Raw genomic sequence first — 23,402 nt, forward strand, 5'->3', positions numbered from 1 at the left:
TTTTGTACCAAGGTCTTTGTGGGCAGCCCTATGTTGACCATATTGCAGTAACCAAACTGAGAGGTGACTAACTGCAGAAGCCTACACATGTCTACTCAGAAGCAAGTTCCATTGTGGTCAGTGGGGCTTACTCCCAGGAAAGTGAGTATAAGACTGCAAGCTAAGCTCTGTCTGTGACAGAAATGCATGGGCATAGTTTGTGCACCAGCCACAGTCCGGTAAACACACTCTGTGCCACAGCCATCACCTGGTCATCCAGGAGCAAGGTTAGCTCCAAGAGTACACCAAACTACATTCCAACCACTAAAAAACACTGCCTCTACATTTACTTTGGTAGTGGCCTAATTTTGACTCTACCTATGAATTGAACTAGCCATTTTTGTCTGATTTGCATATACAAAGGCCATGTTAGCAAAAAATGCTCCAAGGTTATTAGAATATTTCTATGGCAAAAGGATTCACCAAACTACTCAGATTCCTTAGAATAGCTATGCGATCACTCTGGTTTATTTAACTGAAGTTGTGATTCACACATGGTGGCCAAGTTCAGACATACTAGGAAACCATGGTTTACTGCTTCAAAAATGAGTCTAAGAGAACAAGGTGCACCCCTCCTCTGTCTCATGTGTAACAGAAGGCCAGCAAGCACTTTTGCTTTCATTTTGAAATATACTACAGTTCCACATTAGGTGCAAATTCAGGTCACTGATTTATCAAATCAGAGCCCAATCCTATCCAACTTTCCAGCATTCCAGTATAGCCATAATGCAACCCCGAGGTAAGTGAATAAATGTTCCCATACCTTGAGGAGGCTTCTGTGACTGCCTCCCCACCACAGGATGCAGTGCATACCCCATTGGCACGGCTACACCAACACTGGAAAATTGGATAGGATTGGGCCCACAATTAGATCAAACAAAACCAGGATCAAATTGTAGTTGCTGTAGATAAACCATAGTTTGAGTGAACCACTGCCCTGAGTTTCTCAGCAATACAGAGCCTGTTTTGCTTCAAACTGAAAGCACTGACCCTCTTCCTATTGTGCACAAAACAGGAAAATATGCAAGAGGGGAGCCACCTGACAGCCCAATCCTATGCATGTCTACTCAGAAGTAAATCCCTTTATGGTCAATGAGTCTTACTCCCAGGAAAGTGTGGATAGGATTGGGCTCTAAGTCAGTGTCAAAATCTTCACACTTTGCCACCTCATTCAATAAAAGGAACCATTTGTAGAAAGGAGTTTCCATTTGGAAAAAGAAGGGGGGGAAGCCTAGCAGAAAACTTGCAAGTTGTCAAGCCCTCTTTGATGTGAATAATTTATGTTTCTCAGATGTGAGTTATTTGATGAGCCTCATTATGGGACGAGTAAGGCTCCTCCAAATACAATTTTCATGCTTCCTCTGAGGTGCTCAAAGTTATTGCAACCTGAGATAGAATATTCAATGGGGTGGATTTGTGCCAAGAGCCACAATGACATTACCTGCAACACCCCAGTGTGAAGGTTTTCCTTTCAGGCTCCAGGTGTTAACTGATTTAATGGACTGTTGTCAGGCAGGATTGTAATTCAAGCAGCTGTTCATTTCTCCCTATAGCCTGCAAACACGTCTCCGTAGATGTAGATTTGCTTGTATGGATTTGTTTAGCATAAATATATTCCTTGTCAAATAGTCATCTCCTGCATGGTACACCTTGCTTGCTTTGGCTATGATCACCTGGATGCCATATAGCATCCAGGAGGAGGTCTGGTCTAGAGGGTAGAGCCTCCATTTGCCTGAAGATAACATCCACAAGGTTGCCAGTTCGAGGCCACCGGCACCGTGCGACCTTGAAGCAGCTGACAAGCTGAAGCCGAGCTAGTCCATCTGCTCTGAGCGTAGGAGGATGGAGGCCAGAATGTGAAACCAGATCAGAATGAAACATCTGAATTGTTGTGGTTCTTGAAAGAAAGAACCTTCTTTCAAATTGTAAAAATCCCTACGGGGATTTAAATAGCCTGCCTATGTAAACCGCCTTGAATAAAGTCTGAGGAGAAATCTGAGGACCTAGAAAGGCAGTATATAAATACCTGTATTATTATTATTATTATTATTATTATTATTATTATTATTATTATTATTATAGCAGAATCTGGTAGGGGTTTAGGGCCAAATTCTATCCACTTTCCCAGTGCTGATGCAGCTGTGCCCTTGAGGCATACACTACATCCTGTGGTGGGGAGGCAGTCACATAGGCCTCTTCAAGGTATGGGAACATGTGTTCCCTTACCTCAGGGCTGCATTGTGGCTGCACCAGTGCTGAAAAGTTGGATAGGATTTGGGCCCTCAGTAAGTTAAACTCTGTCACTGTGCAAGGATTTGGAGTTTGTGTCTTTCATGTTCTCTCACACTCCCTAACATTTTATATAAACTGAAATCAATTGTACAGAATATTATGAAGCAGTTTCAGGATCCCTTCAAGTGCCTTTACCTGCCCTTATTAAAAACACATGCAGGCAAGTCTGATTGGCTATATAGTGACATCATACTGGTTGGATAGCATTCCCAATGTAACATATTCTGGAAAGAGGAAGCACCTGGAGGTCCAGGGATAGGGATGGCACCAAAGCAATAGGACAGCGTCTGCAGTGTGGCGGGGTCTACTTAGATCTGCGCCAGCAAAACTGCCATGGGATTGGGCCCAGGAAGGGGGTTAGGATTAAGTGGATGTCACTGTCACTGAATTCATCCCCTTCCCTGACCCGATCCACCTTCCTCCCCACCCCCATTGCTGCCCATTCCACCCTCACCCCACCCTGCCCCCGTGAGAACTTACCTTCATTGGCAAGCTTCCACGGAGCTGCTGCAGCAGCGCAGGGCACCACTCCAGCCTTGCCACCAGCATTTCAGAAACATGCAGCTTCATTCGCTTCCAGAAGGTGTTTGTGATGGCTGGAAAGTGCATCCCACTGCCAGAACACATTTCCGGCAGTTGGGGGTAAATAGGATTGAGCCACAAATCATATTATTTCAGACAATATTGATCAAGAAAGAAGAATCCTGACCAAAAGCCAGCATGTGATACAATAGTCCCTTTCATCCTTTTGATTAGAATGCCTCCAGCCACACAGCAGAAACAACAGGTTCCTCCATTTAAAACACACACACACACACACACACACACACACACACACGCACACACGCACACACACACACACACGAAACCTCCTTTTAGGACCTAAACATTGCAGGCAAATGCAGGTCATGAAGAAATGCCTCTTCAGGAGGAGTCAGGAATTTGGAAAAGAGTTGGAAAAATGAAGTGCTTAGTCTTTTCACTACCCACTGCTTTCCTACCCCAAACCCGCTCCCCTGCAAAGGAAAGGCAGCCAGAGAAAAGATTGAACATGTGTGGTGATGTGACATCTCAAAAGTAGTGTAAAGAGATAAATGTTGGAAACCTGTGGTATACTATCTGCAAGGGGATGATACAGGTGTTCACTTCCACAAAGCCCTTGCAGTTTTTCAAGACATATAGCTTTATATCTTTTTCTTTGCTCGCTCTCACGCTCGCTCGCTTGCTCGCTCGCTCTCTGTGTTGTCAATGGCTATGTTGTAAAACAAGTTTTCATTGCAGCATCCTCAATTACATTAAGCCATCCTGTGTGCTACTGACAAAGTTGTGTGGCAGTTGGTCAACCACATTTTGCAAATTTCAAGTCCTCTAGGATGTTATTAAGCTATACAGGTCCAGCCTATTTATACACGGATTTGACTCAACACAAATGGCCACTGCAAATGAGAAGGAATATGCTGATCCCTGGAGAAGGGGAGAAATACATTCCTTTAAATTCAGTTTAAAAAACTGAACAGTCCTTTAACAATAGCCTCCTTAATGAGAGAGAGAGGGCAGCTGGCTGACAATCCATCAATCCTTCTCTCTCCAGCTGACCCCACCCTTCCCCCTCAAAGAAAGATGATCATTTTGCATTGGTGAAGGGAGGGGTTGAGTGAAGTGCCTTTGTAAGCCCTTGCAAGATAACTGATTGATGGATTGTCTTCTTAATGACTCTTATTCTACATCACAAAGGTCAGCAAGGCTGTTTTTCAATCACCAGAGCAAAGAAACTTTGTTTTTTAAATTGATTTGCTATAGTGTGTTTTTTGCCATCCACATGAGTGCTTGGAACAGAACCCACACGAATAATTAGTCTCAACCTGTAGTTTCCTCTTGGTCTTTCCCCACTACTTTGTGGTTTTCAAACTGTCCGGGAGATTGAAACCCACAGTAATTATTCGTGGGGGAAGGCAGCAGGGACAGGGGGAAGGCAGCAATGCGATCCCTAGGATTGCGTCGCTCAGGGGGCTGCAGGGACTGGGATGCAAAAGCGGAAGTGGAGCACGATCGGCCCACTCTCCCTTTTCCTGCCCTGGGGAGCCCTGCAGGTGCTTGCGCAGGGCTCCCTGCACACAGGGACAGCTGCTGCAGGGACTGGAGGGTGCACCCCAGTCCCTGCAGCCCAGTCAGAAGGGAAAGCAGAGCAATCGTGCTCCGCTTCCGGTTTTGCGGAATGGGGCACGATCACTCTGCTTTCACTTTTCCTGACCTGGGGAGCCCTGCCAAAGGTTGCGCAGGGCTCCCCGCACCCCCGGGAGGCTGCAGGAGGCTTGGGCAAGTGCACCCAAGCCCCTGCAGCCCCCCTGTCTTCCCCCTGTCTCCTGGCTGCCCCAACCCCTTAAGGGGGCAGAGGACAGGACCCACAGGCTGGGGCGTCACGACACCCCAGTTTGAATACCACTGCCCACTACTTTTGGCATCGTACACAGTACTTGCTTGACTAGACAGGAGTTGTCCATCTGCAGTATATGGCCAAACCAGAGCAACCTAGATTTTAAACCTTCATTTGACCTATACTTTGATCACTTATGTGATGGCTGTGGATATGCAAATTTGTTTAATCCCACTAGTCTCATTCTCCTAGGATTTTCTCATCACTGAATTTCTACTCAGAGTAAGGTTATATATTGTTACAGACTACAATAACAATAGGGAACCCTTTAGTAGGAGTTGTCACAGTCATCATAATAGTAGTACAGTATGTAGAGGATTTAAGATTTAGCACACAACTGATACTCATAATAATATTTTAGGATGATGCTGGATTCTGTCAGCCACAATACCTTCTTGCCACACTCAATGATATGTGAATCCCTGATGTCCTGGTCTGAACTATGTGGAGCTACTGACGAAAACTACCCTCCATATGAGCATCATACAGGTGGGTACTTAGGTTCTTTGATAAGTGAACGTGCGCTCAGTGTGGTGAATGTCATATAATCAGGGTGACCAGATGTATTCTTTTTCAAGGACATGTCCTCTTTTTTAGTCTCGTGTCCTGGAAAAGAACTTAAATGTTCTCCTTTTCCCTGTGAGCAGGGCCTTCTTGTAATTAATAAATTATATGTAATAAATATAGTTTTTAAATTTAATAATAATAATAATAATATAGTATTTAAATTAATCACATGAAATCAATACAGTAGTGTTTTCTGCTTTTATTTTGACCTACGTTTTCCTTGGATGTCCTACATTTTGGGGTCCTCTTTTGTTGTTATGACATCTGGTCACCCTGAATACTGAATATAATACTTCGGTTAAATAATTTGAATCTCACTGGAAACACTAGAACAAAAACAAAGATGGCTTCCACTGACAAGTATGCTCTGCGCCGCGAGGCCTTACCAGGTGGTTTGTTTCTTAGCACCGCAAATAGGTAGTTTTATGAATTGCTTGTGATGAATGAGAGTCCCCTGTTGAGCATGTCTGATTTTTGTTTGTTGATACATGTTTGTAACATTCTCTCTTTTAAGAGTGCACTTAAGACACCTTAGGTGTGTTATCTAAAGATTTATTGTGGGAGACAACACAATTAAATGTAACTGCCCTTTGAACGATGTAATTAAAGATTTGCAAGGGGAAAAAAAGAAGAAGAAGAAAGACTTGCAAGGAGGTCATCAAGTTTACCTCCTGTCCATGGCAATATAAGCCTGTGCCAAATTGATCCCTGAGGTAAGCTTGCCCAACCTTTCGCTGGAAATCTCATCAGGAACAGATTCCATAATCACCTCAGGCATCTTAGGGTAAAACTAGACAGGCTTGCTGCCTTTCCATGTTGCTTTATCCACTTTTCCCAGTAACTTCTAACACAAATTATGACGCGATATTGTCAGGCAATGCATTTCCCTCTCCCTGCCTCACACCATGTGCTGACGGGGTGGGGAAATGGACAGGACAATGATGTCACTTCATGCACTGTGTCATAATAGGCATTTCAAGAATGAGTTGGAAGAGCCATGAAGTAGGACAACTCCGTATTCCTTACAGTGTTACCTGTCTTATGCAACCACCGAGCTTTATTTTCAGACATGTTTCTCCATTATTATGAGAACTCCACCTTTCCTATATTTACTCTGACAGCCCCATCCAAATACTGGGTTTACTCCTGTGGAACATGGGTCCATTGTTGTAAACCCATGGCATGTAAACAGCATGCCACCAACAGCCATTTTTGAATCCCCCACCTCACACAGCAGTGGTGTCAGCAGCCCACTGCCAGTAACAGCTATCTGCACTGGGGCAAGTGGTGGGAACTAGGCAGGAGCTACCCTCCAAAAATTCCCTTACCTTGAGGAGACCTCCATGACTGCTCACACTGCAGGATACAGCACACTCCCTATTAGCTAGCCTGCATCAGCCCTGCAGTGGGGGTTACGGATGGACTTTTAATTCCTCTGCTTACTTAATTTAACATGTTTCTCATTGTAATAATTATTCACTCTTTCATCTTATATCTCTTGGTATCACCTTGCGTGCTTTCTCTCAATTTTCCTCATTGCTGCCTCTACTCATCAAATACTGTACCTGTTAGTCATTAACCATAGCCTAGCTAGAAGGGGCAAAACAGTAAGTACTGCTGACACCGCAACGCACCGTGGAAACGGTCCCTCCCACTCGCTGTCAAAGCCATTCCAGGCAGCGACGGCAATATGCAGGAGGCACCATTTGGTGCAGCAAGTGCCTGCACTGCCATCGCTGTCTGGAATGGTTCCAATGGCAAATGAGAGGGGCTGCTTACACAGCACATTGCACCACCTGCACTACTTACTATTTTGCCTACCCCAGCTACTCTGCTGGTCATTAACACTAGTTTTTTTGTGCTCTTCCAATCCTCGCACTTTCTTTTAGATGGATGTTCTTTCCATGTAACCCTTCCTTTTAGGAAATGTTATCTTGGTTGGTTTTTAAGAAAATAGTTTAAAATCCATCCACTTTCCTTTTTAGGTTTTATTTTTATCTTTACTTTTCTTTCTTTCTCACTGTTCCTGTTAGCTATTATATAGACTTGTGTTTTTTGCAGTTGTTTTCAATCTGAGTTGCACCCAGCAAGCAGTTGTCCTAAGCATGCCCTTCTCTTTGGATGTATATTTCAGTTTTTCAAACTGTGGGTCGTGACCCACTAGGTGGGTCACAAGCCAATTTCAGGTGGGTCCCCATTCATGTCAATATTTTATTTTTAATATATTAGATGATGCTACCATGGCATGTGACTGCATTCGGAAAATGTTACACACCTCTACTTTTAACAGGCTACTATATGCTTTTAACAATGATAGTCAATGGGGCTTTCTCTTGGGTAAGTGAGGGTAGGATTGTAGCCTAGGATTGTTAAAAATTTCCCTGCTTGTTGATGTCACTTCCGGTCATGACATCACGTCCAGGTTAATGACATCACTTCTGGTGGGTCCCAACAGATTCTTATTCCAAAAAGTGGGACCCAGTGCTAAACATTTGAGAACCACTGTTTTATTAGAATTGAACCAACACGCAGGGACTTGGTTATCCATATGCGGTGCCTACTGTGATGTAGGCTCACAAACATGAAAGATTAAGTGGGAACTGCAACAAAATGTTGCAGTGGATGTCCACCCACTTCTGGTTTGCTTCTGTTCAGGGCTTCAGGCAGCCTGAAGCAGGAGTCTTGCAGGGTCAGGAGTCAGGCCTGGGGGACAGGGAGGTCAATTTAAGGACAAGGAAGAGGGAAAAGGCCTTTTGTTTTCTTTCTCACTCCATTGAAGCCTTTTCTGCTGCATTGTACAGCACTACGGGTCAGGTTTAGCACTGGCTGCCAATCGTTAAATCTGAGCGTTATTGCTATCCTGCAGGGGTGCCCAAACCCCGGCCCAGGGGCCACTTGCAGCCCTCGAGGTCTCTCAATGCGGCCCTCAGGGAGCCCCCAGTCTCCAATGAGCCTCTGGCCCTCCAGAGATTTGTTGAAGCCCACACTGGCCCAATGCAACTTCTCTCAGCGTGAGGGTGACTGTTTGACCTTTCGTGTGAGCTGTGGGATGAGAGCTCCCTCCACTGCTTGCTGTTTCACATCTGTGATGCAGCAGTGGCAGCAAAGGAAAGGCCAACTTTGCTTTGTGCAAGGCCTTTTATAGGCATTGAGCTATTGCAAGACCTTCATTCATTCTTATAAGTTCATCTTTAATATATTCATTTATGTAAACTTATGTAAATTTATTCAAATTTTCAATGTAAATTAATTCTTTTTTTTTCCCCGGCCCCCGACACAGTGTCAGAGAGCTGCTGTGGCCCTCCTGCCAAAAACTTTGGACACCCCTGCTATACTGTATAATGGGGTGGGAGTGCCCTGGAGCCTGCAAAAGAGAAAACATGTCCCTTTGCCTTTGCAGCATCTTGAAATCTTCCTGCAGAATGTAAAAAGGGAAGTTTCTTTAACCCCCTGACATGAATCACTGACCTTAATTCCTTCCTGTTCTGGATATTTTCTATAAGCAATTACTTGCTTGAGCAGTTCAGTTCCCTCTTCTCCTGTCCTACATTTTCCATTTTTTGCCTCTCAGTTGACATCTTTATCATTCTCAACCACTGCTAGTTAAAGACTTATGACCCAATCGTATCTAGGCCTTAGGGTGGCAGATCTCACAATCCACAATAATAAGTCCTAGAATAGCAAAGTGAAATCCACACTGATATTGTGCGGTTCGGGAGAGGACCAATTCAAGGTGAGAGGGCCAGGGTACCCCAATCTTGGTGGCAGCTACACATGCTGAGATCCTATCCTTGTTTCCCCACCCCAAAACACCCCAAGGATTCTTAGACTTATGGATCTGAGGATACCCACTGATGGCCAGGCAGCCTATGGGGAATGAATGAAAAGGAAAATCTTTATGTATCTCTCCTGGCTATTTGGTCACATACACCCCAATAGCAACACGCTCTCTGGCACCAGCCCTGCACATTATGGACTGGCAGGGCACTGAATTGGGCCTCAAATTAATAGACTCACATAACCTGCCCACATTCAGGGTATTTTTACATGCTTTTTCTTTCCTGAAGCAGAAGAGAGAATTACTCACAAATAATAATGGAAAAATGCAGAATTTTAGAGCAGCTGAGGCAGTAACATGTCCCATTCCAAACAAACAAAAAATAGCAATAAAGACAGCATTTCCCATGCTCCAGATAATGAACTGGGTTATAGCATATTTTTAAACCTCTATATCCTCTACATTTTGTAAGCTCCTGGAAACTCACATAGGTCCTGAAGTTCACAGTGCCATTTTCTGGGTTTTAAAAAAAAAATCAGTCTGCAGTAATGTAATAGGGAGTCCTATGGGTATGTAGAAACCGCTACCTTATTCTGAGCAAACCCATTTCATTTCCAAACTGAGATGTACTTGACCACCTGAGTTTCCTGTTAAAATATATTTACAGCAAAAGAAAAGTAATCCATATAGAGATACTCAGGAATGCAATGAGGCTAAGAAGTGAAGATATGATTTCAGTCAAATTGTAAGAGACGGAGAAACTCAGAGAAAGAGATAGATCATACATGAGAATTCAGAAAAATGAAATAACAAAAGCATCAGACAGTTATACACTCAAGTAGTATAAACAGACGTATAACCAACATCATGTCTGGTTTCACCCATACAACTTTACTGAAACACAAATGTGTTCATTGTATTTCTTTTTTATTTAAAATACTTCCAAGTTGAAATGGATTTTCAGTCCCACTAAAGGAACCATCAAGATACCTTACAAACCTTCGGTAAAACAACATTAAAATAAATTTTAAAACAGAAATCAAAACAGCCACAACAATAAAAATGGAAGCAAGAAAACAACACACAGAGTCAAATAAAGATACAGTGTAAACAAAGAAAATTCATGAGAAGGCTAATTGAAACTTCTGTATAATTCTTATATTTTCTCTGGTAAACTGCAATGAGAATCATTATCCAGGAAATCAATTCTCCTCTGGATTGCAATCAAAAACTATGATACAGATGAGCATCTGTTCCTCAAAAAAGAAAGTATTGGATATACTCCTTTCAGGTTTCATATCATGCCAACCTAACGACATGCAGTGGCATGACTTTGGCACAATTATGCATTTTCTGCATAAATCATGTTACACGGGTTTGTGAAAAAGCTGAGTTGTTCATTGCCTCATAAGTGACAGCCCAATCCTATCCAACCTTCCAGTGCTGATGCAGCCTCAAGGAAAGGGAAAAACATTCCCTCACCTTGAGAAGGCCTCCGTGACTATCCCCCTACCACAGGATTCAGTGCGTGCCCCATTGGCACAGCTGCACCGGCGCTGGAAAACTGAATAGGATTGGGCCCACAATGAGTTCAGATTAGAGATATACAAGACATGGATGAAAATGGCTTCACTCACTGCACTCCTTTGCATACTGAATACACTGAAAACTTGCAAACTATGGTTACCAGATGTACGAAAGACATGGCTCCTGGACCTTGAGTACTCATATGGAAGATCTTGTACTTACCTTTCAAGCACTTCATGACCTGAAACTCGCATATCTCAGAGACTGCTGTTCCGCATATAATGGCCCAATTCTAAAAGGGCCATACACTGCTGGAACAAGGCAAAGGAGAAGAACAGAGCAGAGATGGGGGTGGGGAGGAGGAGGCTATATCAAAATCATGAAGGGGGTGGTAATGGCGGCAATTGGCAGTACTGTAATTGGCAGTGGTGCCATTGTCTTTCCTATCCCTCTTCCCGATCTCAATATGCCTTCCTGAGTCCACTTGGACTTTCACCACCTATTTAGCTAATGCAGTCTGAGTAGATCCATTCAGGTGGCAAGGGCTTACCCAAGGGCAAGGGAACAAATACTTCCTTACCTTGAGCCCAACTCCCCCACAGGATACAGCACACACCCCACTGGTGCATCTGCATCACTATGTGGGGAGTTAGGTAGGATTGGGCAGCCCATTTAGCTGCTTTCCACAGTGTGGGTCTTGTTGCATGTGCTCATGTCTAATATTATAATGCCATTGTACAAATCGATGGTAAGACCACACCTGGAGTATTGTGTCCAGTTCTGGTCGCCTCATCTCAAAAAAGACACAGTGGAAATGGAAAAGGTGCAAAAGAGAGCGACTAAGATGATTACTGGGCTGGGGCACCTTCCTTATGAGGAAAGGCTATGGCGTTTGGGCCTCTTCAGCCTAGAAAAGAGGCGCCTGAGGGGGGATATGACTGAGACATACAAAATTATGCACGAGAAGGACAGAGTGGATAGAGAGATGCTCTTTACACTCTCACATAACACCAGAACCAGGGGAAATCCACTAAAATTGAGTGTTGGAAGAGTTAGAACAGACAAAAGAAAATATTTATTTACTCAGCATGTGGTTGGTCTGTGGAACTCCTTGCCACAGGGTGTGGTGATGGCGTCTGGCCTGGACGTCTTTAAAAGGGGATTGGACAAGTTTCTGGAGGCAAAATCCATTACGGGTTACAAGCCATGATGTGTATCTGCAGCCTCCTGATTTTAGAAATGGGCTATGTCAGAATGCCAGATGCAAGGGAGGGCACCAGAATGAGGTCTCTTGTTATCTGGTGTGCTCCCTGGGGCATTTGGTGGGCCGCTGTGAGATACAGGAAGCTGGACTAGATGGGCCTATGGCCTGATCCAGTGGGGCTGTTCTTATGTTCTTATGTCATATGAGTGAGGACATCTGTGGAAAGGAAGAGGTGGTCCTTTCGTCAACTGATCAAAGGCTGCAGAATAATGACCTCCCCAAAGAGGTTCCCAGCTGTTCTTTTCTTGTAGCTTTTCAGAGAGAATACAGTAAAGTTCCAATACCTACAGAGTGAGCTCTATCGCTTTGCGCTACAGTTTTTTTAAATTGTTTTATTGCTATTTTTCTTTTATTGTTTCTTTCTTGTTGCAAACCACCTTAAGCCTTGAAAAGGCAGAGTTCTGCTGTTCTTGGAGAAATTTTAAAAAAATGACAAACCAAAATATGCAGATTAACTTGTATCTGGTCATCCAGTTGCTGCCACTGGTACAACAGAAAACAAATGGAAACAGGAAGTCTAAATTGGGGTAAAACAGACATAACAGGCAAGATCCATCTAGCCGAGCATCCTGTTTCCCATGGTGGCTAACTAAATACTTCTTGGAGACCCACATGCAGGGCTTGAAGACAAATATCCTTCCCCATTGTTGCTTCCCAGCAACTGTATTCAGTATCACAAATTTATGCGGGTGCTCTATGTTTATTGAGGAGAAATGATAAAGTTTTTCAATAACTCATTCAAGCTTTGCTAGAAATTCATTTTTATCCATTCCTGTTCTCCTTCACAACTGAGTGCAATAAAATTCTAACTCATTTTCCCATTCTCTTACAAAGGACCATCTAAATCTTGTCAACGGGTTCCTTTGGGTACCTGACTCTCATATATAAGTACTAAAACTGTTCTTTTCTTCAGCAGTACCACTATCAGATTATTCCAAATGTCCATGCACAAAGTAAAAAGAAAATGATTTTGAGAACATCCAACTTCATTTTGGCTTCTTTGGCAAACTATTTGTACATATAATCACCTCCAGAGGGAGACTTTTTTCTGGCTTCCAAAAATAATCTGATCCATTAAGGCAGAGGTGCTCACACTTTTTTGGCTCGAAAGCAACTTTGAAACCCAGCAAGGCCCGGAGATCTACCAGAGTTTTTTTTACAATGTTCGCGCCATCATAACATATAACATTTATGTGTACAATGTATGTTGGTTTACCTTGAGCCCCACTGAGTATAACAGGACTTACTCCTGAGTAGACATGCCTAGGATTAGGCTGTGAGGCTGCAATCCTAGCCGCACTTACCTGGGAGTAAGCCCCATTGAGTACAATGGGCCTTACTCCCGGCGTTTCCTCCCAGAGGCACCTGAAAGGGGGGGGTCGGCACTCCGCGATCTACTCATTTTGCCTCGCGATCTACCGGTAGATCGCGATCCACCTATTGAGCACCCCTGCATTAAGGCAAAGCAAACAAAGAGAATAAGCTAGATCTGGCAAAAATTATTCCATGGAGAAAAAATATTTATGTCTTAGCATTTTTATTGCTGGTAAAGTTGATATTTATCTCCGTCAGGTCAAGGTTTTAGAAGGAATTGCTAAAGCATTTCAAGGTTAATACATTTCACTAGATGAAACATCAGAAAAGCAGCTAGTTTCAGCTCATGAAACCATAGAGAATAGATAACATGGAGAGAACAGCAAAGAACATATATGTTCCGTTTATTTCACACACCCAAGTATAAAACAGAATCCATGATCCACAGCCCATCTATCAGAAAAAGAGGTTTCCTTTTAAAGATGGAAATAACACTATTATTTGCTCACTAAAAGTGGTAAAGCTGGGTCAGCATAGCTCTGCTAAAACACATCAAGGACTATCTAGTTTCATATTTTGTCTGACACACTAACCAGCTTAAGTTCTTTAAATGACATGAAATTTATAGCTCAATCAATACATGGATGAGTGGGGCAGAATCATATACTGTATGTACATAGGCATCATGCATAAAATCTAATAAAACACATAGGTTTTGGTAGCAAGGCCAGCAGGGAATCCTGCTCCCTTCACATTGTCTGTCTACATATTTCTTCTCTGACAAGAGCTGTTATATTCCAGATAAGCTTGCAAGTGGGGCATGATAGATATAACCACCCCTCCCATCATTTCCGACATCTGGTATTACTTTTAAACAAAGATATGTTGATTATTTTCAATCAAATCTAATGTGTACTCATAGATCTGTGCTATCTGTCAGCTACAAGCCCATTACAGCAGGTCAGTGTTAGATTTTGGTGCGCAAAGCTGTGCTGTGGTCCTCAAAAGAGATACCAAATGAATCTTTCCAAATCCTGCCACTCCTGCCATGTCTCACTCTCTGTCAATTTATGCTTCCCATAATTCAGTGGTTCCCAAACTGTGAGACATGGCTCCTTGGGGAGCCATGGAAACTAGCCAGGGGAGCTGCGGAATCCTCATGAAAATCTTGCCACCCTATGCAATGTATAGGATTGTAGCCCTAAGGAGGGGCTGCAGCCAATAGCCCAGGAGGTTGAGAGTACCAACAATCGAATATGTATATGTTTGCCATAACTTTTGATGCAGTATAACCATTCCAACTATTGACAGATCAGAAAGAAGCTACTAACCCAGGAATCACCATCGTCTTGTAGCGCCATCATGCCTTACAATTATTAATTCATAACAATGCCACAGATTGTAACGCTGATACCAAGCTCATTGCATCTCATCCTGGAATGTTTGATTGTGTGCTGATTTGAATAGATAGAAATCAGTGAAATGTTTGCCATTTTAAATAAACTGCTCATCTAAAGTAATCTAAAATCTTACATCTTTGCCATTACATAGGGTACAATCCATCATGGACATCTGTTCACCCAGAGTACTGGACAAGACATAACGTCTGTGAGTGGCTGCAGTTTTGCTGTGATCAATACAAACTGGATGCCAACTGTATTTCTTTTTGTCAGTTCAACATAAATGGCCAACAACTGTGTAGTATGACCCAAGAGGAGTTTCTAAATGCTGCAGGCATTTGTGGTGAATACCTGTATTTCATCCTACAGAACATCAAGGCTCATGGTTAGTAACTCAGAAGACTTAATCAAAATGTGATGCTTCCATTCCGGGTGGGTCTGGTGTGCTTGGGTAAGATGTTGAATTGACAGCTACATAGATATCCATGGCGCATTGAACAGTAGTCCAGCACAGCAATGGGGATCACATTAGATATGCAACCTACATATAGAATTGGACTTAGTAACATCAGGGCTGCCTAAATTCTCAGTTCTAGAAGGAACAGAACATGTTGTTGTTGTTGTTTAAATTTTTGTTTACATTTAAATGTATGCATTTTAGTATGAATCAATCATATATCACTTTGCAATGCAATGTACCTGATATTCTTTACTCCATTAATCTCTTCAGGTGGGTCATTGCTATGTCCCATTTTGCAAATGGGAAACCTAGGACTCAAGATAAACTGGTAGTTAGAGGCCAGTGATGAAGGAGTAGCTAGGAGGAGCACCTACAGTCCACCATCAGCAGATGGTCCACACACTTTCTGTGAAACCTCCTGTTGTTTTCCAAGTTTCACAACACAATCCTATGCATGTTGTCTCAGAAGTAAACCCCACGGAGTTCAGTGGAACTTGGTCTCAATTCAATGCATATAGGATTGCAGCCTCAGTTAGTTTATATATACTATATAAGTTGGCAAATTATGGAGCAATGAAAACAGTATGGGATACAAAGGAAAGATTAATTTAAAGCATTTATATCCTGAAGATGAAGTAAGACTGGCAATGAGGAGAATTAAAAATGCCAGAATAGTGGCATGGAGATGTAGTTTTTAAGGTCCTGTTTTAGAGCAGGCTCTTAGGTTTTGAAACTCAGTGGGCATACCAAAAGACCATAAACAAATATACAATTATAAACCTGAATATTGGATTCAATGTTTTTGCCCCATAGGAATCTCCTTCTTTCATGACAATGAAGATACAAAGTCATCCGACAAGGACGAAAGTCAGTCATGTAAGTAAGACAAGGATATGCATACTTTTACAAAATGTTTCTCTTTCTAAATAAGAGGTTGATCCCATAGGGACAAACAGCAGTGCTTCAATATGCGTAGGTTCACAGAGAGCCTTACAGCAGCCCCATGACAGGCAGGTTGTGATTCTAGAACGACTTTCTATTCTAGAAAGTCGTTTCTATTCTAGAACGATTTTCTATAGGAGAGGTAACCAACCTCTCCTGCTCTCAATTGTTTTCATCTGGACTTAGGCAGAGAAGTACCAAAGTGAGAAAGGAACAGCTGTAAGGGCCTATCCAGGATTAGACCAGCAGCAGAAGCATTTATGACAGCAAAACATAGTTTCACTATTGTAAAATGGCTTCCAGCGGCACATAGAGCTTGCCACCAGTAGCCATTTTAGGAGTGATGCCACAAATGGCAGCAGCACAGGAGGTCTGTGTCCAAACCCAGACATGTATGTCGGATGGTGGTGGAGGCAGGGAGTGGGTGGATCAGGCAGGGGAAAGGTGGCAAAGTTAGGGGAAGGGGACCGAGGAAGGAGCAGATTGAGACTGGGAAAAGGGCAGGGTCAGCAGCTGCAGTGCCACTGATATCCTATCCGCCTTTTCAGCCTCAGTCTGTAAAGAAGAACTGCAAAGTAGTTGGTGCAGATCTGAGTAGACCCAGCAGGACAGCAAGAGTTTACCCCAGGTGAGGGAACAAATGTTCCTTCACCCACAGGAGAACTCCAAAGCCTGAAACTCCCCTGCAGAATGCAGCACGTACCCCTTTGATGTAGCTGAATCGGCACAAGGGGAGTTATGTAGGATTGGGCTGCAATTTATTTATTTATTTATTTCCCACCTTTCCATCCCAGCAAAGGGCACTCAAGTTCTGCAGATACTTTCTAGGTACCCTTCCGTATAAAACTTCCAGGATATAATCAATAACAAAATTACAATAGAACACCATAAAAATAAAAACAGAAATTTAAAAACCCATAAACAGCTGCCATAAAACCTATAGGATCTAGCAGAACTAAGAAAGGAAGAAAGAAAGGAAAGGTAGTTTGGAACAGGTTTTCAGATGGACCTGAAAGAGAATATGTTGGTGCCAGGCAGACTTCCCTTGGGAGGATATTCAATACAGATTCGACATTGGTATCTGTGGGGGTTCCATTTCGGAACTGAAATCTGCAGATACTGGATCTGTGAATGACAGGGTCATACTGTACATGGGACACCATGACCTAAAAGGGTCTGGTTACCATGTACCTAAACAATAGCAAAGAAGGCTAGTTTAGACTGTTAGGTGAAGAATGAAGGATTGAGGCAGGCTTCTGTGGAAGAAGGTAGGTCTTCCACAGAAGCCAGAATAGCCAGATCCTAAAGCCTTATAGTTACTAGTAACCAGAACTTTGAATTGTGACTAGAAATAGACCAGCAGACAGTGTAGCTGTTTATGTGTTAGCAAGAAGTGCTGTTTATAGCTGGTTTCAAGTAACATTTCACATTTATATAAATAACTGCAGCGTGCCATACCTACAATTTACACAGATTTGGTAGCGCACAGGTCTAGATCATCCAAAAGACCTCTGAAATTAAAACCCCATTTTGTCATTCCAAGTTTCATAAATCTCTCAGCAGTTCAGAGCGCTGTATGCTTTCAGTATAGTTTTCCTATGTGGATTATCACCAACATTCATGGAGGGAGAGGGAAGAAAAATCTGCATTACCATTGAGATAGGGCCACAGGACCGCCATGAAGGACAATGAACTAATCACTCAAAAGTGCCAGAACACAGTTGAAAGCATGACTGATCTTTTGTATGTTCCTTTGCTACTGGTAACCATGCTCCATGACCATGACTCTGAGGTCTGTAGGAGTATTTACGTATAGATACAATCAGGACACTGTGTTTTCAGATAACCAGGCTTTTGGATAATTGAAATGTGGCCAATGGCAATCCCTTCTTTAATTTTTTAGCTACCCGCACAGCTGCTTTCCAAGTGCTGGTTAATCATTCACTTGGCTTTATCTTGATGATAAAGTTGGATTTTTATTCAAAGATAAATCACAGACTTTCACTGATTTAGTGTTGCATGCAATTTAATTAGGTGAACACTTCGACCTCTTTAAATCCCATTATCGTCTGTATTCATTTGTGTCAATTATTTTTTAAATGTCTTCCAGATAATGATAAGGCATGCTTGGGGACAGGTGGTATCAAAAGTCAAGAATGTCAAAGTCACAGCAGAACAAGTAAGCAAGCTCTGCCATCTAAAGACTGTGTGTGAAAATTTCCAAAAAAAAAAAAAAAATCTGTTTGTGTTCTGTCACTAAACATTCAGGGCACAAGCCCAAAAAGGGCTACTCAAAAGTAAGTCCTATTTTGTTCCATGGGGCTTACTCTCAGCAAAGTGTGGTTAGGATTGCAGCCTCAGTTACTTTGCCCATTCTGCTTGATATCAGTTAGCTTTAAAGGTTGAAAATAAGTTTTGAAATAAAGTAGATATCATTATTTTCCTTTGTGATTATATTACAAGGCCTTTTGGGACAGGAAACTATTGTCTGTAAACCACTTTGTGAACTTTTTTTGTTGAAAAGCAATATATAAATATTCTTATTAGTATTTTGTCAATTATTCCTAAAAACAATCACTGCAATATCCACCACCAGGGGGCACTCCTGGAGTTGGATCCAAAGAACCTTAGGTCTAGCTCCTCATGCCCAAGGAAGATTTGGGCTTGCATCTCTTGAACAGCAGCTGAATGAAATCTCTCACCAGTGCAGGCTATTAATGTGTTGTTTTGTCCCTGAAGACTTGCAGAGCTCTCACTTATGGGAATTTGTGAGAGACCTCCTCCTGTCCCCTGAGGAGAATAGTGGTATTCTGGAGTGGGAAGACAGGGATCAAGGCGTCTTTCGAGTTGTTAAATCAGAAGCTCTAGCCAAAATGTGGGGCCAAAGGAAGAAAAACGATAGAATGACCTATGAAAAACTAAGCCGTGCACTCCGGTAAGCTGACAGCCTAAGCAGTGTTGTATAATTTAGCAAATTTCACATGATTTTACAGGTTGCAAAATGCAGAGGTCATGAGACAGAGCTATGGTTCTTTGATGGGTTATAGGAACCTGGGGCCAGATCTATGGGTGGAATTAATGGGCATAGTGACAGATTGGTAAACAAATTATTTGCTATTATACCCTATGCATATGACATTTCATTTTGCTATCTCTCCATTACCGACTTCACTCACATTTCACCCTGAACTACTGTCTGAGCAATGTATGTCCCCACATCACTGGGCAGCAACTGACCAATCCAGAGAGGCCACAGGGACTGACATGGCTGGCTGGATCATTGGGCCTTCTGAGCTCTCACAGAGCTCTCACTGCTAGGGATTACGGCAGCAACCCAGAAGAAGTGGGCTGGGCACTACGGCTGCCGGCTTCAAATGGAGCCAGGTGGCTGCAGGAGGGTGCTAGAAGGAGAGGGCAGCTGCCTCAGGAATGGAGGAGCAGCCTGCACCTCCAGACCGGCTGTTGACCGGCCACATCTGACACAGGCAATCCAAGGGGAGAAAGGAGCTGACTGGGGATAACCACTCTCCATCCATCCAAGGAGGTTGCTCCTTGATAAGCAAACAGCCTGTCAGAACTGTGGAAGTGGGACCAAATCAAGTGGCTCCATCTCAAGGGGCAGGCAGACGCACAGTGCCCCCCCCCACCCCCTGAGGGGAACCAGGTGTGCATGGCCTCACCAACTCTGTCAGAACCCAGGTGCCCACTGAAACCTACCTGAACCACCAGAGGATGCGAGAGCATACTCATCCAATGGCATCGCCAGACTTGACCTGATAGAGAGAAGAAACTTGTGTTAGAACCCATGACCCCAGCCCAGTGATGGAAACGTGGGACTGCTTATGACTGTTAAAGCACTTATGGAAATAAAAACCATCCTAAAGCATCACTGAGTGAGTCTTTTTAGACCGGAGGAGGGCTGACCAGAGAAGGGAGATTGCCATGTCCCAGCAATCCTCTTGACATGCTCCCCTACCCCCCAACCTTGGGGCACAGGGGGACATAGCTGTGACAGTTCTGTTTTTGCGGAGAAGCTGCACTGGGAACATTTAAACTCAAAACAGTTTACTTTGAGCAGCAGGTAGGCAAGTTCCCCCTTTTCTAAAAAGAATGGATTGCTTTTTCATTGACACTATCATATCGACTGTGGTTATTTGTTCCAAAGTATATGTTAATGATTCTTCTAAGTCCAATTTCAATGTTGTTGCAGGTACTATTACAAAACAGGGATTTTGGAACGTGTGGACCGAAGGTTAGTTTACAAGTTTGGAAAGAACGCACACGGATGGCAGGAGAGCAAATTATGAAATACCCCTTGCTTCAGACTCACTGCCAAATATGCAACACAATGAGGATGAAGTCACAATAACAGGCTTTCTGGATTGTGGGGTGTTAGGCGTTCAATAACATTCAGAGTTTGACTGGCATCATCACCTGCACAGCACTTAGGAGAATAACACTCCGTAGACCTTTCTCAAGTTTGATTTTATATAAGTAGCATCTCTTTCCATGCAAGAGAAGAGCAGCAATTTGTCAATGTCAATCAAACTCCGTGACATTTTATCACTGCCATTTGGATTTTGGGGGGATATTGAAAAGCATGTGTTTGAAGGTGTAAGGACCACACACACCCTACCATTTGGAAATGAATGTATACCACACTGGTATTTTTAGACAGTTTTTTGAAGAGTGTTGTTGGAGCTTGGAAATGTGGAGATGAACACACCAAGTTGCCTTGTCTGCACAGTTTCTAGCAGTGCAGATGGGGACAGGTCTGGGCAACTTGTTTTTTGTTTTTTTTTCCCTCCTAGCTCTGAAATTATAATGCTTCGTTTAAAGATCTAGCTCGTTTCATGCCATCCACATAGAGTGTGTTGCAATAGTTCAAAACAAATGCATACAAATTGAAAAGTGGAATTAAAAAATATCCCGGATGAATATAAAAGGTACATTAGAGGGCTAGCCTCTGCATGTTTACTCAGGAGTAAGTCTTACTGTATTCAGTAGAGCATATTCCCAGGTAAATTTGTACAGGATTGTACCTTTTATTTAACATGACCTATATGTTGTTTCTCAGGTAGCCCTTGGGGAAAAATGATGGCCTAGATATTAACATATGCCCCTAGGCACATTTTTCAGTTTGTCTCCTGCTGAGCATGATGTTTCTTATTGACTAAGGACATTTGAAAAAAAAAAGTCATCGTCAGCATCTGAGTGCTCCATTGCTGCTGCTGCTGCTTTATGAAAAGGCCTAGATCTTCATTCCCCCGTGACAGCAACCCAACAGACTTAAGTCCTGGTAAACACAATAGACACGGTGAAGCAGGGCTCCCTACTGCAGTTCCCAGCCTCTTAAGGATTCACAACTGCCCTTCACACTTTACATTTTAATACAGAGGAAAATGAAGTTGCAAGGAAATAGCTGCAAACACAATTGCTTCAAAAAGTGTGAAACATTTCATTTTATCAAGGAATGCCATCCTCTTTTCAACTTATCTCACCAAAAAGAACATGGGATGAGCAAATCTATGAGCAAGTCCCCTAATGCAAGTATACACACCAGGAAGTTGAAATTGTGAATTCATTTGGCTTCCTTCACTTTTTGCACTTTAGTGCAAGTCTTTGTTGCTTGTTTGTACTTATGTTGGTTGGCTATAGAAAGTCGAGTGCTAGCTTACATTCAGTTGGTAGTGAAGTACATAATATATCCCCTTGAAAAAGGGAAAGGGAATATATAAATATTTTAAATAAATTAAATAAAAGACAAAGTAAGAGGTCTCTTTTACACACATACACACACGTACGTATGCAGGCAGGGGTGGTGTCAGCAGTCAGTCTGATTGGGCCTGCACAAAGGGCCCATGTGGCCTGGCTGCCTCTAAGTTCCAAGTACCAGTGACAAAAATAAATAGCATCCAATGTGCTGTCAGAGGGTGGGCAGACGCTACCAAGGTTTTGCCTCACAGCCCAATCCTGAGCTGCCTGGCACGTGAGGCTGCCACAGCGCCAAAATGGCTACCATGACAACCAGTACATGGGCAGCCCATGGCAGCTCCTTGGGCAAAGGGGACATTTTACCCCTTCTCCCGGGTAAGAGAAGTAGCCCCACATTGCAGCTACTCAATTCTCTGGCAGCTCTTGAGTAAGCGCAGAATCAAGGAGTCCTGTGTCAGGTTGCGCAGCCCGACACAGGCTCAGGATCTGGTGGAGCTGAGCTCGCCAGTCCTGCCCCGCTTCCTCACCCACCATGCCTCCTCCCTGCCCTCCCTCACCTCCCCATGCCCTGAAACACCTCCCCCACTTTCCCCCACACTCCCACTCACCTCAATCATTCACTCACTTACCTCAAAAAACAATCCAGGTGAGCACTGGGCAGCAGAATGTGCTAGCTCCAGTGCTTAGCCTGCGGTGAGACTCACAAACAGGCCTTATGGTACATTTGCAACAGTGCATGCTGGCAGTACGCCATGCACCAGACTCTGGATCAGGCCCTCAGAGGATCCAGCAATCTGATGCCATCACTGTAGATGGGTTAGAATGGTTTCAAATATGCTCTTTCAAATTCATTTGTGAAATCAAAATGCTGTGTTTTGTTTGGGGCAGGGGGGAACCGGTGAAGAATTATGGTTTGTGGAAAAACCTGTGTGATAATTGTGTGGAGTATTTAGCCACCCCTCTGCCATTACAAGTCTTCTCTAACTCCAAAAGTTGTCATTTTTTTCACCCCTGACTTCAGTGAAGCTCCCAATCTAAAGGCACTTCTGCACCAAACATTTAACACTGTCAAGTCTTTCAAACTGGTTTTAAACTGTCAAGTCTCTTCCCACCCTCACAATCAAGGAACTACAGCATGCATAGAATTGTGCTGTTAAATTTGTCTGAACATCTATAAAAAAGTTGCATGTCTGTGAACAGTAGAAAGATTATTTTTTAAAGCAGTGGGTGTATTTGTACTGTGCCTAAAGAGCAATTTTCCTTTTTGGATGAAGCAGCCATTACTTCTACCCCAGAAGGTGCCTGGCATGTTTACCTTCAGAGCAGCAGTGCTTCCGCAGACTTTGTAAGCCTCATCTGCCTTGTCCAGTTTTAGAGCAGTACAATACTTTGACCCCTTAATGACTGCTGCATCTGAAGCACATTACAGAGAAGTTCGGGTGCTCATGTCCATTTCTTAGCCTTTAAAAAAAACTGTATTTTTGAATAATCTAACATCCCTTTACAGGATGCTAGATTACAAGTGTGTCACTTAACAACGGGATCTGTTCTCCTATTCCTGTTATGTGATTAGGTTGTTAAGCAAACACTCAGCCCAATCTAGTGCCTGACATTAGTTGGCTATACAGGCTACTGGAAATAGATTGCCTCTTCTCTGCATTATGAGTCTC

At 43.1% G+C, this 23,402-nt stretch overlaps 1 protein-coding gene across 3 annotated transcripts; it reads left to right on the plus strand.

The window, feature by feature from the left end:
- Nucleotides 1-5,127: 5,127 nt before the first annotated feature.
- On the plus strand, nt 5,128-20,324 carry ELF5 (E74 like ETS transcription factor 5). 3 transcript variants are annotated; one of them, XM_066634276.1, is made up of 6 exons: nt 5,128-5,254; nt 14,767-15,000; nt 15,889-15,951; nt 18,128-18,196; nt 18,757-18,952; nt 20,228-20,324. In XM_066634276.1, the coding sequence occupies exons 1-6, from the start codon at nt 5,128-5,130 to the stop codon at nt 20,322-20,324; spliced, it is 786 nt and encodes a 261-aa protein (XP_066490373.1). The 3 variants fall into 3 exon arrangements, with proteins under 3 accessions (XP_066490373.1, XP_066490389.1, XP_066490382.1); XM_066634292.1 differs by lacking the exon at nt 14,767-15,000 and having other exon boundaries at nt 5,131-5,254; XM_066634285.1 differs by lacking the exons at nt 14,767-15,000; nt 15,889-15,951 and having other exon boundaries at nt 5,131-5,254.
- Nucleotides 20,325-23,402: the final 3,078 nt, after the last annotated feature.

The sequence above is a fragment of the Tiliqua scincoides genome, chromosome 1 (assembly GCF_035046505.1).
Source record: "Tiliqua scincoides isolate rTilSci1 chromosome 1, rTilSci1.hap2, whole genome shotgun sequence".
Taxonomy (NCBI): Eukaryota; Metazoa; Chordata; class Lepidosauria; order Squamata; family Scincidae; genus Tiliqua; species Tiliqua scincoides.